We start from the raw sequence: 15242 nt of genomic DNA, 5'->3' as shown, positions 1-15242 counted from the left end.
ACGTGATTTACCATTTAGATCGATCTTTTCTTTTGTTTTCCTGTCTGAAGGCTCTAGATGGAAAATGACTCCCATTCATGCAAGTGTTTTTTTCCCCCTTTTTTTTTTTTTTTTTTTTTTTGAAATATCTTTATTACGAAAAAGTCAGGATCTTATGCAATATTTCTCTGAATTTCCTGAATTGACCCACATCATTGCATCAACAATTAATAAAAAAAAATTAAAAATTAAAAAAAGCAAAGGGATGGCCGGACCACCGATTGAGATGATCGGCCACCTGCTAGCCGCTTCCTTGGATCGATGGATGACCGCTCTTTAAAGAATCAACTGTGGTCGGTCACTCCTAAATGGGTATTTTGATCACCTTGTTTCTTTTTTAAGGTTTTTATTTATTATTTTTATTTTTATTGTGAATGTAGCTCAATTTAGGACAGCGTGAAATCCACGAGTAATAAGATAAAGAGTTTTCGTATATAATATGCTAACAAGAGCCTTACTTTTATTTGTTATAATAATAATAATAAATAAATAAAGGATGTCAAGTATTGAGTGGGTGAACTTTAAAGGAAAACAAGGTGCTTTGTTCTCACAAAATTGAGTCCAAAAAAACCATGAGCTTGGAAGAAGGTAGACTACTTGAAGGTGGGGGGAAGGTGGCAAAAGGAGGCTTTGTGAAAAGAGTTGAGTTTCTTTCATGCAAAGCTTTCTTTAGTCTCCCACTAACAAAAAGAGGCTTGTAATAATAATTCAATTCAATTGCTTTCACTTCCAAACACTAATGCATGCCTGCATATATACATGCACATTTGAGCATGCGTGACCATACAATATTCCACGTGCCAAACAGAGGTTAATATATATATATACATATGCTTTGATTGCATAGATGAACGTACAGTAGACAATAATTGTCCAAATTAAGACTTCTGGCAATGATTTTTGTACTAGGAGGGCAAATGGGTAATAATGTTAGATTTGTTGCTCACAACTTTTAGAATATTTTATATTACGAGAGTTTATTCTATCTCTTATTACTCTAGGGTTTCTTATTCCCTATTATAATGTTAAATCAAAAGAAAAATATAAACCCCTATATATTCACGTATGAGTTTAAACTTCATTTTAATAGGTGAGGCTCACCACGTAAAATATTTTATTGAAATTGATCTCTAATATAATATCATGTTAAATAATCATTTATCGCAAAAACTTAAACTAATAAAAGAGGTAAATTTAATCATTTATAATCAATATTTTAAAATAGATCTGACATAACAGCATGTATGTTGTAATGTAAGCAACAGTTAAGATTGAATCTCAAAGTTGATTTACTTTGAGAAGCTTTTAATAAGAGAGAGAAAATAAAGAAAATTTTTTAGAGTTTCAATCATGACCGTTATTTAAACTATAACATACATGCTGTTATTGTAAGCCGGACATTTTCTAATATGAAATGTTTCATGTTACTTTATGTGTAGTGTGGAAATTTAGGCTGCAGGCCTCTCATCATGAATCATGATTGCAATTTTGTTCAACTAAGAAGCATTCAATTATTTGGAAAAATAAAAAATAAAACAAACTATGTTGTCGGTATGCACAAGTGAAATGAGTTACAACCTTTTTATGTCTCAAATCAGGGCTTGCAGGAAAAGAAGACGAGTTTGTTGGATTTTTGTCCATCTTACAAAAAGCTACCCATCGATCTCTTTCAAAAGAAAAGAGTTGGTGGAAGGCAGGAAAAGGTAGTGCTCAATAATTGATATATTAACCCTTTACTCCTTCACTAAGTCTCTCTCTCTCTCTCTCTCTCTCTCTCTCTCTGTGTCTCTCTCTCTCTGTATGAGATAATGAGATATTTGAATATTATAGGATTAATTGTTGACCACATGTCGCACATGAGCATATAGGTTAAGCTGTTCTGTTGTGACATTTTGGCATTCCATGCACGTATTTAATTTATTAATCAAAAAAGCAAAGTACCATCGATCAATAATTGCCCATGCGACACGTACTTTTGTTATTACCCAAAGAAACTTCATTAATTTGCCTCCTTATATAATTAAGGATTGAATATATATACTAATTAGATCCTCGTGGCTTATGATCACTTTATCAAAAACAACTTCTTAAAACTTTTGAATCCACAGAGTTGATCCACTTGCTTTTCACATTTATCAAAACCGTCCCGGAGTTCCCTCTATCAATATTCTACAGTACTTTAAAAAATTAATGTAAATTTTTTTTTTTTTTTGATTTGATAATTAAAATATTAAGTTTTGTTCGAATAAATGGTGGAGATGCACCAGCCCCCACTGTTCCTCTTGTACACCCCCTCCATCGCCTCCCTCTATGAGGTGGACGGTGGCAATTGAGTGGATCTCCATCCTTCTTTTTTAAAAAATATATATATATATATTGCCTAATTTCCTACGTTATAGGTTATTGGGTGTTTAATACGACAGATGACAAGTTTTCTGTTAAAAACTATACAAAAAATTGACAAAATAACATATTTGACACTTGAACAAAATTCGAAACTTTAATTGTCAAAACATTAAACTCTAATTCTTATTTATCAAAAGAAAAACAAAAATTAGAAACTTTTAAGATAATTTCCCTTAAAAAAAAAAAAAAAAAAAAAAAAGGCAGTAGAAAAGATAAATTAGAATGATTTTTAAGTCGTCTAAAAGCTAAATTGATGGGGCCTGGGCCGCCTGGCCCAAATGCCCAATAGGGACTTTCTATTGGGTCACAATAATGAGTTGCTTCTAGAATGTAAGTTTGCCCCAACCAATACGTTGGTGGAAGTGGAGTGCTTTAATTAATTAATAATATTAGACCCCAATTGTATAAATTAATTTGCTTTTTTCTCTGGGCTAATGGAACATCCTTCAACAACGGACAAATGTTTGTGGAATAAAGCAGCTGTCTTGTCCGGTTTAGTCTTTGGAGCAATTAATGCTTCAATTCCTTCCTACCATTAACAAGATCTTCCCTTGATTAAGGAAACTTAGCAAGTGGACAACCTTCTGCTAGACCCACTTCAAGGTTAATATGGTCCCATGTTCCCAAACAAGATAATGAGAATAACACTTATCAATAATTATGTTATTTACATATCAGGTTAAAATTAGGTTATATTAACATTTTAAATAGAATGGTAAAAGTTGATAACTAAAATGTTGGGCTGGATATAGATATTTTGGAAAATGAAAAATTCTACGAGTATCAAATCTTTTACCAAAACACGAGTACCAAACTAACGTAGAGTTGATTAATTGGTACCCGTCTCCAATTGATCATCCTCACGTTTGGTACCCATCTTTTGGTACATGTAGCATTCACTTGAAAAGGTGGGTACTTAAAAATAATAAAAATAAAAATAAAATAAAAAAAGGATTAAAAATATTTGTTGAATTTAAAGTGTTCTACATAAATTTCAACTAAATATTTGTTGAATTATTGCTCATCTGCGGTTAGAAAATCATATACCAATCAAGGCATGTAGTATGTACCCCTACCCTAAATAGATGAAGGTTTGCCATGTTGGATAATTTCATGAAGAAGAAACCAAAATGGCTGGGCCAATGATGTAGCTACGTTGGCAGGACAGGAGGAGACTGGAGAAAAGAATTGGGAAGAAAAATTTGGGCTAGAAAAAAAGCCCAAAATGGCTGGGCCCTAAAAGTAGGGCTAAGAAAACAAGAATTTCGCCCACCGTGGGGCTCGAACCCACGACCACAAGGTTAAGAGCCTTGCGCTCTACCAACTGAGCTAGACGGGCTTATGCTTGATGTAGCAAAGAAATCATTTATAATATTGGTTTATTAAAAAAAAAAAAAATCAGTTACTACATCTATGGATTAAATTTTGCATGCGTTTTATTCACTCGACCTTAATTAAGAAAATAACAAGACGTAGATTTGGAGCTAAACTCCCTATGACCTTCCTACTACGAGACTTGCTCCTCTAACTTAAAGGATAAAAATCCTACTACAACTCAACTTAGGAGTTAGAGACATAGGAACATATGCTCTATTACTTTTTTCCACAACATCTCCTTAATCTTCACAAAATTAATTCCAAGTACGAATGATGTTTTGCACATGTATGTGGACCTCAATCCCAAGCCCAAAGGTAATGCATGAAAGCCTGAAACACCGGGTCAAGGCCTACCAGCCTAGGTGGACAATGACATGTTCGTAAGACAAAGTATTCTTTGAAGATGTTTTGTATAAAACCTATGACTATGAAGATCTAAAGAATAGGTAGTAGAAGGTTGTTTCTTATAATGATTGGCAATTGACTCATATACATAAAACCAAACTTATTCCAATTGGCACAAGCATGACAAGTCCTTTGGAATTGTTCAATGAAATCAAAGTCCAACATTAAGTCAACCATTAATACTAGCCATTAGTCAATTGATTGATTATATGCCCATACTATAATTTTGTATTTACCTCTCTCTCCCATTTATCTTGGAATAATGTTTTTCATTTGCAATCACAATTCACAATTGCATACTTTTTTAAGGGGTAATTTCATTTTACACCCCTGAATTACTACATGATTTGACAAGCCTCTCAAACTTCTAACCTCTCAATTTGAACCCTTAAATTTTCAATTGCAGTCAATTTGAACCCCTCCGTCAGGTTTTAAACGTTAAAAGTGACACAATGATGTTTGTACCCCTTAATTGTTTTATAAAATTTTAAATTTACCCTTAATTAAAAAAAAAAACGAAAATCAATGATATTTTAGTCTTTTTAGGTATTGTTGTTAGAAGTTAACAACTAAATATGATGGAAGGATTGGAATTGACTGCAATTTAAAGTTTATAAGTTCAAATTGAGAGATTTTAAAATTTGAGAGCTTATCAAATCACGTGGTAATTCAATGATCTAAAGTAAAGTTACTCATTTTTTTATTAACATGTGCTTCTCAATGCTTTTTTTAGTATGATTAATATATATATCTTACGTACTTAAAGAATTCATAACACTTTTAAAGATCAAGCTGAATGCATTCCTACAATTTAATATATAAAAATTTAAAGATTTTTTTCTAATATTTAAGAAACACGTGTGTTTTTTAATAATACATGCGTCTCACATGCTTAAATTGCACGTGTTAAATGACACATGTTCCTTATTAGAGGTAATTACTTATTAGAGGCAGTGTTGTAAGAACCCAAAAAAATTGTGACAAAGTATCTTACATCAACCCATCATCAAAGCATCACTTTGATCAAACGGTAGAACACAATTTATCTGGGGATCCGATTCCACTAATCCCGTGGTCCAGATTCTTGTGTCCATATCCCTTCCAATAACCTCAAACCCACATTAGCATTACCACCTGTACGTCGCAGCACCGCATAGAATATACCAACCCAAACACTTTCCCGCAATTTCACCAGTCTTTCGTTCTAATCTAATTTCTGGAGAAAATCAAAATCTCCCGAAACGCCAATCTCACCGTCCACTCCTACCCGGTCAACGGTCCACACTCACCCACGCAATAAACCTCAAACTCTAACCCTTTCCCAAATAAACTTATATAAACAAATACAATACCCCTTTCTCTCTCTGTCTCTCTCAAAGTACACCAAGTCACCAAGTTCTCCATCTAAGTCCCGTTTCCCTGTCTCCACCCTTCCGATCTGTCCATAACTGTAATTTATCTGCTGCGAACAACGATCTCCGGCTCTCCGAATCTCCGACTGCTCGAGTTCGTGGCGAAAAGGTGCGGACTTCCGCACGTTCTTTGTTCGATTCCGCGGCGTCACTCCGATTGTTCTTGCGGGGCTTTTGGCGTGGTTGTATCGGGATTCGTGCTGTGGCTTTAATTTTCAAGAGGAATAGAGCATTAGAGCGAGACTGTGTGTGTGTGTGTGAGAGAGAGAGAGAGAGAGAGAGAGAGTTTTGAGCTTTTTCTCGTTTTCAAGCAGAGGATGAGCTACGAAGGATGAACGATGCCAGTACTGCGTAGTGGAGCGCGCAGGGGCCGGGCAGCAGCGAAGCAGCAGCAGCCGAATCCGATCGGAGTGGGTGAGGGGATTGCGACGAGGACGCGGCGAAGGCGTGCGGCCGCAGCAGCAGCAAACAACAATAACAACAACGATAACATTAACAATAAAGGGCAGAGAGGGGTCAATGAGAACGTAGTTGTTGCGGCGGCGGCGAAGGAGGAGGAGGAAGAGGTTCGGGGATTGGAGGGAGGTGGTGGGGCGGAGAAGGAGGGGGTGGGGGAGAAGCAAATGGATGATTTCGAGAGTGGGGGGAAGAGCAATGACAAGGCTCCCGTCGGTGAAGACGAAGGAAGCACCGCTCCGCTCCCTGAGATGGTTTGGACTTTTTATTATTATTATTATTATTATTTTTTATAATTTTTACATTATTGACTGTTTTGGCTTTTGTTGAGTGCCATGGTAAATTTGATTGTTCGCTAGGTTTCGATTGTGTGCTTCTTGGATTGGATTTTCTTGATCTTATGTGAATAACTGCAACTGGGAATTTTTTTAAGCTGTTTCAGGACTTTGATGGTTTTGTTGTTCTGAGCGGTAAGAGTGAGCAGGGAGTTACCTCATTCCAAAGGGATATGTAGTGGTAATATAAATTTTGGGTTTTGGATGGTAGCCTTGGACTGGGAATGGTTTTCATGTGGCTGTTTCCTTTGGATTTCTAAAACGTAGGATTTCAAATGAAGAATGCTTTCATGTGAATGGTTTTTTTTTACCGTGGTTTGATTCAAGAGGAAATTTTTGATATAATATCACGTTATCCAATAGTTTATTTTCATACAAGACTACTTAATTGAGAATATCATTGTAGTTGCCTTTGCTTGTCAAAAGTATGTTTTTTGAACTATTTCATTTGAAGAAAGAGTATTTTTTTAAATCTGTTATATGGCATCAACTTTTGCATCTCGATACTTGTTATTATGACTATCATGTCTAAATACCCTTAAACTTAGGTGTATTTGTCTTTTTTCACTTGCTTGCTTCACAGGGGCAGCATATCTGCTGAAAATTGTGAGGATTAACTAACAACATATATACATGTTTGAAGTGCATTTTTTACTATTTAAGAATATGGAGTGTTTAGGTAGCAATAGATACATGTTATTTGTTTTGGTTTGTTTTGTTTTTCTATCTTGACGCTTGTTAGTATGATAAGCATATTGTGTGATAATATCCCCATATGTTAATCATGTTTGGTTGTATCTCTTTGGATTGTTGCCCCTAGATGGGATTCATTTTACTGAATCCGAGAGAAGTGCTACAAATAATGACAATGAATTACTAATAGTATTTAAAGCATTTTGAGGATATTTTTCTAGAAACTCTTAGTTAAGATATATGCGTAACGGGAACTAGTATCTGTTTTACTTAGTTAGATCCATATTGTTATTGGTGTCATCCAAAAAGTGCCAGAGCAAATAATTTGCTCTTAGTAAGTGCATATTAGCGATTGGGGGAACTCACTTTGGTTGTCACCTTTAAAAACATTAAAGATCATTTCACCTGAGCTTTTGTGGGTGTCTATGGCCCTAATTCAGATAGGGATAGAAGTTTCTTTAGGATGAGTTGGCTGGTACGCTCAGCTGGTGGAACTTGCCTTGGTGCATTGGGGGTGATTTTAATGTTTAGTTGATTCCCTAGTGAGAGGTCGGGAGAAGCTCATTTATGCCCAACTATTGTGGAGCTCCCTGACTTCATTTCTGATTAAGGTCTGATGGACGTCCCACTTGTTGGCGGAACTTTTACTTGGTCGAATAATTGAGAATTACCTACTTGGTCCAGAAACCAGAATTGATAGATTCCCTGTTTCTCTAGCGTGGGAAGCCCAATTTCTTGGTGTGTCCCCAAGGAGGTTTCCTAGACTTTGTTAGGATCATTTCCCAATCCTCCTTGATTGTGGTCACTTTCAAAGGAATAGTAGGTCATTTAAATTTGAAAGCACATGGCTAAAGTCTGAGGATTTTGTAGACATGGTGAAACAGTGGTGGGACTCTTATCATTTCCAAAGCTCCCCAAGCTTCATTTTAGCTAGCAAGCTTAAGGTTTTGAACGCTGATTTCTAGAGATGGAATGAGGAGGCGTTTGGCAATGTAGAAAGGAAGAAGAAAATCCTTTTGGAAGAGTTGCATGTTTTTGATTTCATTGAAAAAGTGGGGGTCTTAGGTGTTGAGGAGAGAATGAGTTAGGCAGAAATTTTTAGCGAGAGATTCACTGTCATGGAGGAGGTGAGTTGGAGGCAGAAATCTAGGGTTTTGTGGTTAAGGAAGGGTGACAAGTGCACTTCAAACCCCACCCACCACCCCATAATGGCTAGTTCCAGTAGATAGAAGAACTCCATTGATTCCTTAAGGATTTGATCGTACAATTTCTACCATCCGGTCGGAGATCAGCGAGCACATTATCTAGCTTTATGAAAGTTGTACATCAAACGGTTTAGTTGGAGGCCTTTGTTGGACGATGTTTCTTTTGATTCTATTGGTGAGGTTGAGGCTAGTTTTATGGAGAGAGATTTTGAGGAAGGGGAGATGATAGAGGTAATGAAACTTACCATGGACAATCTCCAAATGCAGACGTCATTGTGATTGAGAGGTGCTGCATGTGTAAGAGAAATGGGGAGTCCATAGACCATATTATTCTCCATTGTGAGGTTGCTTATACTATATGGAATGCTTTCTTCAGTTGATTTGGACCGTCTTTGGTTATGCCTAAACAAGTAGTCAACTTGTATACTTGTTGGTGGATTGCCGATAGCACTGGAGTGCTTCTATGTGGAAGATGGTGCCATTGTGCCTTTTATGATGTCTATGGAGTGAATGGATAATAGAAGTTTTGAGGCCCGTCAAAGGATATTGGAGGAGATTAAGTCCTTATTCTTTACAACTTTGTATCTTTGGATAACTACTTTCGATTCTCATTTGATGATTAGTTATCATTAATTCCTTGTTCTTTTTGCTTATTATAGGTAGGTGTTTCTTTTGTATACTTTCTATCTACCTAGGGCGCTTTACGCTTTTAATGATATCTCGATTACTTACAAAAAAAAAAAATTAGCGATTGGGAAAGGTATACATAATTCAATAGAATCATGTATTCAATAAATTCAAATATCTCAGGGAGAAAGGCTTAGCACTTAATATAGATGACTTCTCACCATATGGAGTTAGAAAGAAACTGCTTAGTGTTGACAACCTGGCATATGACACAGCTCATCAATTGAATGTTGGATTTGGGTATTTTAAAATTTTCTGCTTAATCACTGCCCAAATAGAGTTATTAAGTATTTTAGGAGGATCACTTTTTTGGGTTTTACTTAACATGGATGCTATGAAGTATCGTGTTGTTATTGATCAGAATTAGCTATAAATGATTCTTTAATGCAATTTGGATGAAGATGTGACTTCTAGGAGTGAGGACTATGATTTTATGAGTTGCAGATTAAATATAACAGCCTTAAAGCGATGTAACATCAATATTCTACTATTTATCAAAGTGTTCTACTATTGTCTGTTCCCATTGTGTGAGGGGGCAGTGTGGTTCCATTTTGAAGAACAATGTAGATACTGGATAGTTCCCTAAAATTGATAAACTTGTGTACCAGATTTGGGTTTTGTATCTGATTTGTGGCCACAGGAATTGCAGTAGCTGTCCTGTAAAATATGTGTGTGTGTGTATTTTGTTCATTGTGATGACTTCATTCCTTGGCTTTATTGCTGCAGGTTCAGGTTGGTGGTTCCCCGTTGTACAGAATAGAAAGAAAGTTGGGTAAGGGTGGCTTTGGACAAGTGTATGTTGGTCGGCGTGTTTCTTCATTAAATACAAATGAGAGAACTACTGGCACTGGAGCTGTGGAGGTATGGCATTTGATCTTTGTTGCCACTGTTGGATTTTTTTTTTTTTTTTTTTTTTTTTTGAATTCATTCCATCTTTTGTTATTTTGTATTTGTGTTTTTTGGCATAAATTATGTTGAATTTGCAAAATAGGTGGCGCTAAAATTTGAACATAGAAGTAGCAAAGGATGTAACTATGGACCACCATGTGAGTGGCAAGTTTACAAGTGAGTGTGGTTATGTCTCTCAATTTCTTATGATTTTTTATTTTCACAATTTTTGTGAATTTATTAATTACTCTTTGTACTTGTATAGCACTCTTGGTGGTAGTCATGGAGTACCACGTGTACATTATAAGGGCCGTCAGGGTGACTATTATGTCATGGTATGCTATCGTTTGCTTTATCTTGCTGATTCTGACTTTTGAAAGCTTTAGTGTGACACTTCTTCCGTCTGCTGTTGCCTGGTCTTAGAATGCTTTTTGACAGAAAACTGTACTGTGTGCAGGTCATGGATATGCTGGGTCCAAGCTTGTGGGATGTTTGGAATAATAACTCTCAGACGTGAGTTTAATGAAATTGACTCCAAAGTTCATACATTCCTTTCTCTTTTTTTTTTGCAAAACACATTACCATTTCATCTTTCAATTGTGTTATTAAAGCAATTCCTTCATTTCAGAATGTCCATTGAAATGGTTGCATGTATTGCCATTGAAGCAATATCCATTTTGGAGAAGATCCACTCTCAAGGGTAAGATTTTGTTTTGCTGCAACGACCAGGCTTATGTTTTTGTTGAAATTTTTATTCACTGTCAAACCCAACCCAACTCTGCACATGTGGGTCCTTTTCTGTCATTTTGTTATGTATGTTCTAAGTGGGATGTTATTGATCCTGAAACAGTTTGGTCTGTAGTCCTTTATGGTGTTTCATCTGTTGTGGAGGGATGATCCATGCTTTTTTATTTTAACAGATATGTGCATGGCGATGTAAAGCCAGAAAATTTTCTGCTTGGTACTCCAGGGACCACTGACGAGAAAAAACTGTTCCTAGTTGATCTTGGATTAGGTAATTTCTCAACGATGCTATTATGAGGTTGAGTACTCATTGTACAGTAGTCTACAGATACTCATTATTTAATTTCCTGCTTTGGCTGACAGCTACTAGATGGAGAGATAATACAACTGGCCTGCATGTTGACTATGACCAGAGACCTGATGTTTTCAGGTACAACAGACTACAGTGATTGTATCTGCATAGCATAGCCATAGGCAAAATCTTTATGTATCTTGCTTTCCCTTGGAAGTTTAGTTTTTTTTTCCCATATATAATTTGTTGCTCCGTGACTCATTATCTTCTGGGTTGACAGGGGAACAGTGCGTTATGCTAGTGTGCATGCTCATTTAGGGAGAACTGGTAGTAGGAGAGATGATCTAGAGTCTCTTGCATATACACTTGTTTTCCTTCTTCGAGGTCGTCTGCCTTGGCAAGGGTACCAGGTTTGTCCTTTTCGACCTGTGATAAAAGTTTTTGTTTTGATTAGCATATAATTTTTTTAACATGATGGTGTTTGCAGGGAGAGAATAAAGGGTTCCTTGTTTGCAAGAAGAAGATGGCAACATCTCCAGAGACCTTGTGTTGCTTCTGTCCACCACCTTTCAGACACTTTGTTGAATATGTGGTGAACTTGAGGTTTGATGAAGAACCCAATTATGCAAGATATATTTCTCTGTTTGATGGAATTATCTGTCCAAATCTAGATATCAGGCCAATCAACACAGAGGGCGCACAGAAGGTAATGATGGTCTCCCTTTGTGTTTGTTAGTGGTTTACGCTTGAGCCGGTGTTTATTAATACAATGTTTGAAGATGATAATGATTGTTTGTAAGTTGTACTTTACATCTTGTGAAGCTTATTGGTCATAAGAGAGCCCGGTTGGCAATGGAGGAGGAAGAAGATGATGGACAGCCGAAGAAGAAGGTTCGTTTGGGCATGCCAGCTACACAGTGGATTAGTATTTACAATGCTCGTCGACCTATGAAGCAAAGGTATACACCTATGCCTTGCTCTCGCATAATGCATTATGCGTTAACCTGTTGTCATTGTATTTATTTGTTTTTAGTGATTAGCATTTACGATGGTTGTCAACCTATGAAGCAACAGTATAAATCTATGGGGTCATGCATAATGCGTCACACATTATTATCTTGATATTTCAATTTTTTTTGTCTTTATTTCGTTCGTGTGTGATTTGCTTTAAATTTCATAAGAAAGAAGGGATGAAGCAATTAGGGTTCTGTTTGGTAAAGCTTTTGAAAATTATTTTGGGTTTGGGGTTTTGAAAATGTGAAAATTGAGAAATGTTTTGGTCTACAGAACAAAATTCATTTGGTAACCTGAAAAGTGTTTTTAAAAAGTAAAAAAACTGAGAAGCATTTTCATAGCATAAGAAAAACAAAACCACAAAAGGCAAAAAAAAAAAAAAATTGCTGGAGACTGGCCTCCTTTTACCGGTAGGGAGATGTGGGTCTCCCTTCTCCAGTGAAGGAGTGGCCTCCACCCCAAGGAAGCTTGCCTTCTGTAAGTGTTTTTTTTTATTTAGATTATTTAATCTTCAATTTTTTTATGAGTAACAAGGCATGTCTCCACACTTGAAAAAGAGCATGTATTTTTAAAACATTTGTATTCCTATATGAAGGTGTGAAGTTTTTTGAAAAGTATTTTGTGGTTTGTTTTGAAAAGTGTGATATTGGTAGAGGTTACATTTGAAAACCCGTTTGGATAACCATTGTTTGAAAAATGTTTTCCAATGTTTGAAAATTGAGAATTTTTCAATACTTTGATAAACAAGCCCTTGTAGGATTGGTGAGGATGAAAGTTTGTTTGTCTTGCCATCGCAGATATCACTATAATGTAGCAGATACAAGGCTTTCCCAGCACATTGATAAAGGAAATGAGGACGGCTTATTTATCAGCAGTGTAGCCTCATGTCAGAACCTTTGGGCCCTAATTATGGATGCAGGAACTGGTTTTACTTCACAAGTTTATGAGCTCTCACAACATTTTCTTCACAAGGTAACATGATCGTATCCTTGATCAGTTTGAAGCAGCCAACTTAATAGAATGGATTATTCAACAGCGGCTTTGTACTTTGGCATTGTCGCTGCATTGTCTATCTTAGTAAAATACTTGATGTATCCTTCGTCTGTGCGTGTAGGAATGGATAATGGAGCAGTGGGAAAAGAACTATTATGTCAGTGCTATAGCTGGAGCAATGAATGGGAGTTCCTTGGTAGTAATGTCTAAGGGTTAGTCTCTATATGATAGGTTTTCTGGGCAAAATTTTATTCAGTTGTTTTAATTGGATAAGTTTTAATCTGGTTTTGTTTTGACTGACATGTAATTCATTGAACCAGGTACACAATATGTACAGCAGTCTTACAAAGTTAGTGATTCGTTTCCTTATAAGTGGATAAACAAAAAATGGAGGGAGGGCTTCTATGTTACTGCAATGGCCACCTCAGGAAGCAGATGGGGAGTTGTTATGTCTCGTGGTGCAGGATTTTCTGACCAGGTCATCTTGGATTCAATAATAATATTTGTTAATGTTGTGTGGTACAAAAGCATTGAAAACTAACTGATAATGATTATGAAATTGCAGGTCGTTGAACTAGATTTCCTTTACCCTAGCGAAGGTATTCATCGGCGGTGGGATTATGGATATCGAATCACAGCAACTGCCTCGACTTGGGACCAGACTGCTTTTGTTCTTAGTGTTCCAAAAAAGAAGCCGGCAGATGAAACGCAGGAGACGCTTCGAACATCTGCTTTCCCTAGTTCACATGTAAAGGTGACTTTTATATATATATATTTGCATAGAAGCTCTGAGTTAAATCTTTGGTGATGATCTTTAACATCTTTCTGGAGTCTCACTTTTATGATGGGTGTTGCAGGAGAAGTGGGCGAAGAATCTGTATATTGCATCTGTTTGTTATGGACGAACAGTTTCGTGATCTGCTAATGTTTGTGGCGCCGGTAGACTCTTTTTGCCTTGCTCTCTCAATGCCTACTATCCAATTGGGATACCCTGGTATTCAGAAGTGGTTCTATCCAGGCTTAAGAGAAATTTTGATGACTAAATGCCCAAGTTAAAATGTAACTATAAGTATAGAAACTGGGTTAAAACTCTTTTTGTCTTTTGTTTGTCAATTGCTTTGGGAATTCGGTTATGTTGATGTCAATGATAAATTAAATCCCATCTTAATGAAAAGAAGAATTCTTTTTCTTTTTCTTTTGTTCCCTCTGTCCAGGATACCATCGTGTCAGAAAAAAAGTTTTTTAAGTACATATGAGATCAAGTTCAAAGTTCACATTACTGAAATATATTTGACAATCCATACAGTAAATGGATCATGGATGAAGTATTTAATGAGTAATGCCAAAAATTACATTATACAACTATATCATAATGTTGATGTGGCGGTTGTAACTAACCATTGGTTCAGTCAAATAACTGTCATCTTATCATTGTGAAACAGTTATGAAATAAAAATATAATTCTTAGTAATACTCTTTAACTAGACATCCCTTCCTACACAACAGAACTTACTGACAAACAAAAATAGTAATACAATACTTAAAATTCTTTTATAACTTGTTAATATATGATTAGAGTTATGTTAACTACTAAAAAAAATTAACACTTAAATCACACGCTAACATGTGTCAATAAGTAAAGTAGTAGTAAATGTAGCATTTTTCAATATGCGTAATGTTACACCTACAACTCTTATAATTCTCTTGCACCTTGTTGACACGTGTTAACATGTGATTGGAGCTATATCAACTGCTACAAAGAAAGTTTAACACCTTTTGATATCCTCAATAGTTGCTGGGTTTGATAGCATTGGTGTGACGGCTTCTTGTAGTCCATTCATCTAAGACTGGTGGAGGTAAGCGAAAGAGCTTACATTCAAGACTAGCAAAGGTAAGCAAAAGGGCGTGGAATTTTTAGATGAGAGAATAAGGGTTGTGCAATTCTAAATTTTTTAGTTTTGGTGGAAGTCGACGTGGCATGTTCTAGGATCCGTTCAATATAACGAACGGCCTAGATTGTTCGAAATGCAAATCAACAATTTTCTTTGAAATTGTCGGCATCCTAATCCTACCAATTCACCTAGTTTCTTACCTACCTAAATGACACTAGGAAGCTTGATATTTTCACTCTAATCCATAACTGTTACAAGGAAAATTGGGGTTTTTTTTTTTTTTTTGGCTCCTAATTTCATGAATAAAACTGATCAAAACTTTACCAATGCTTCTTAATAGTCTTTTTTTTTTTTTGACAGAATGCTTCTTAATAGTTATCCCTCTTATTTGTGTGACTATTTGT

At 36.1% G+C, this 15242-nt stretch overlaps 1 protein-coding gene and 1 non-coding gene across 2 annotated transcripts; one reads left to right on the top strand and one right to left on the bottom strand.

Moving 5' to 3' along the window:
* Nucleotides 1-3711: 3711 nt before the first annotated feature.
* TRNAK-CUU (transfer RNA lysine (anticodon CUU)) lies at nt 3712-3784 on the bottom strand. The gene has a single exon. It is a non-coding gene; the product is annotated as a tRNA-Lys (tRNA).
* A 1796-nt stretch (nt 3785-5580) lies between these two features.
* Nucleotides 5581-14140, top strand: LOC132187527 (casein kinase 1-like protein HD16). Its single transcript, XM_059601867.1, has 16 exons — nt 5581-6349; nt 9742-9876; nt 10007-10080; nt 10169-10238; nt 10361-10416; nt 10532-10603; nt 10824-10918; nt 11011-11077; nt 11220-11349; nt 11427-11645; nt 11762-11898; nt 12751-12925; nt 13068-13158; nt 13267-13424; nt 13512-13700; nt 13804-14140. The coding sequence occupies exons 1-16, from the start codon at nt 5978-5980 to the stop codon at nt 13861-13863; spliced, it is 2100 nt and encodes a 699-aa protein (XP_059457850.1). The 5' UTR covers nt 5581-5977; the 3' UTR covers nt 13864-14140.
* The last annotated feature ends 1102 nt before the right edge of the window (nt 14141-15242 follow it).

Source organism: Corylus avellana, chromosome ca7, assembly GCF_901000735.1.
Source record: "Corylus avellana chromosome ca7, CavTom2PMs-1.0".
NCBI lineage: Eukaryota > Viridiplantae > Streptophyta > Magnoliopsida > Fagales > Betulaceae > Corylus > Corylus avellana.
This window is presented reverse-complemented; position numbering and strand designations above follow the sequence as displayed.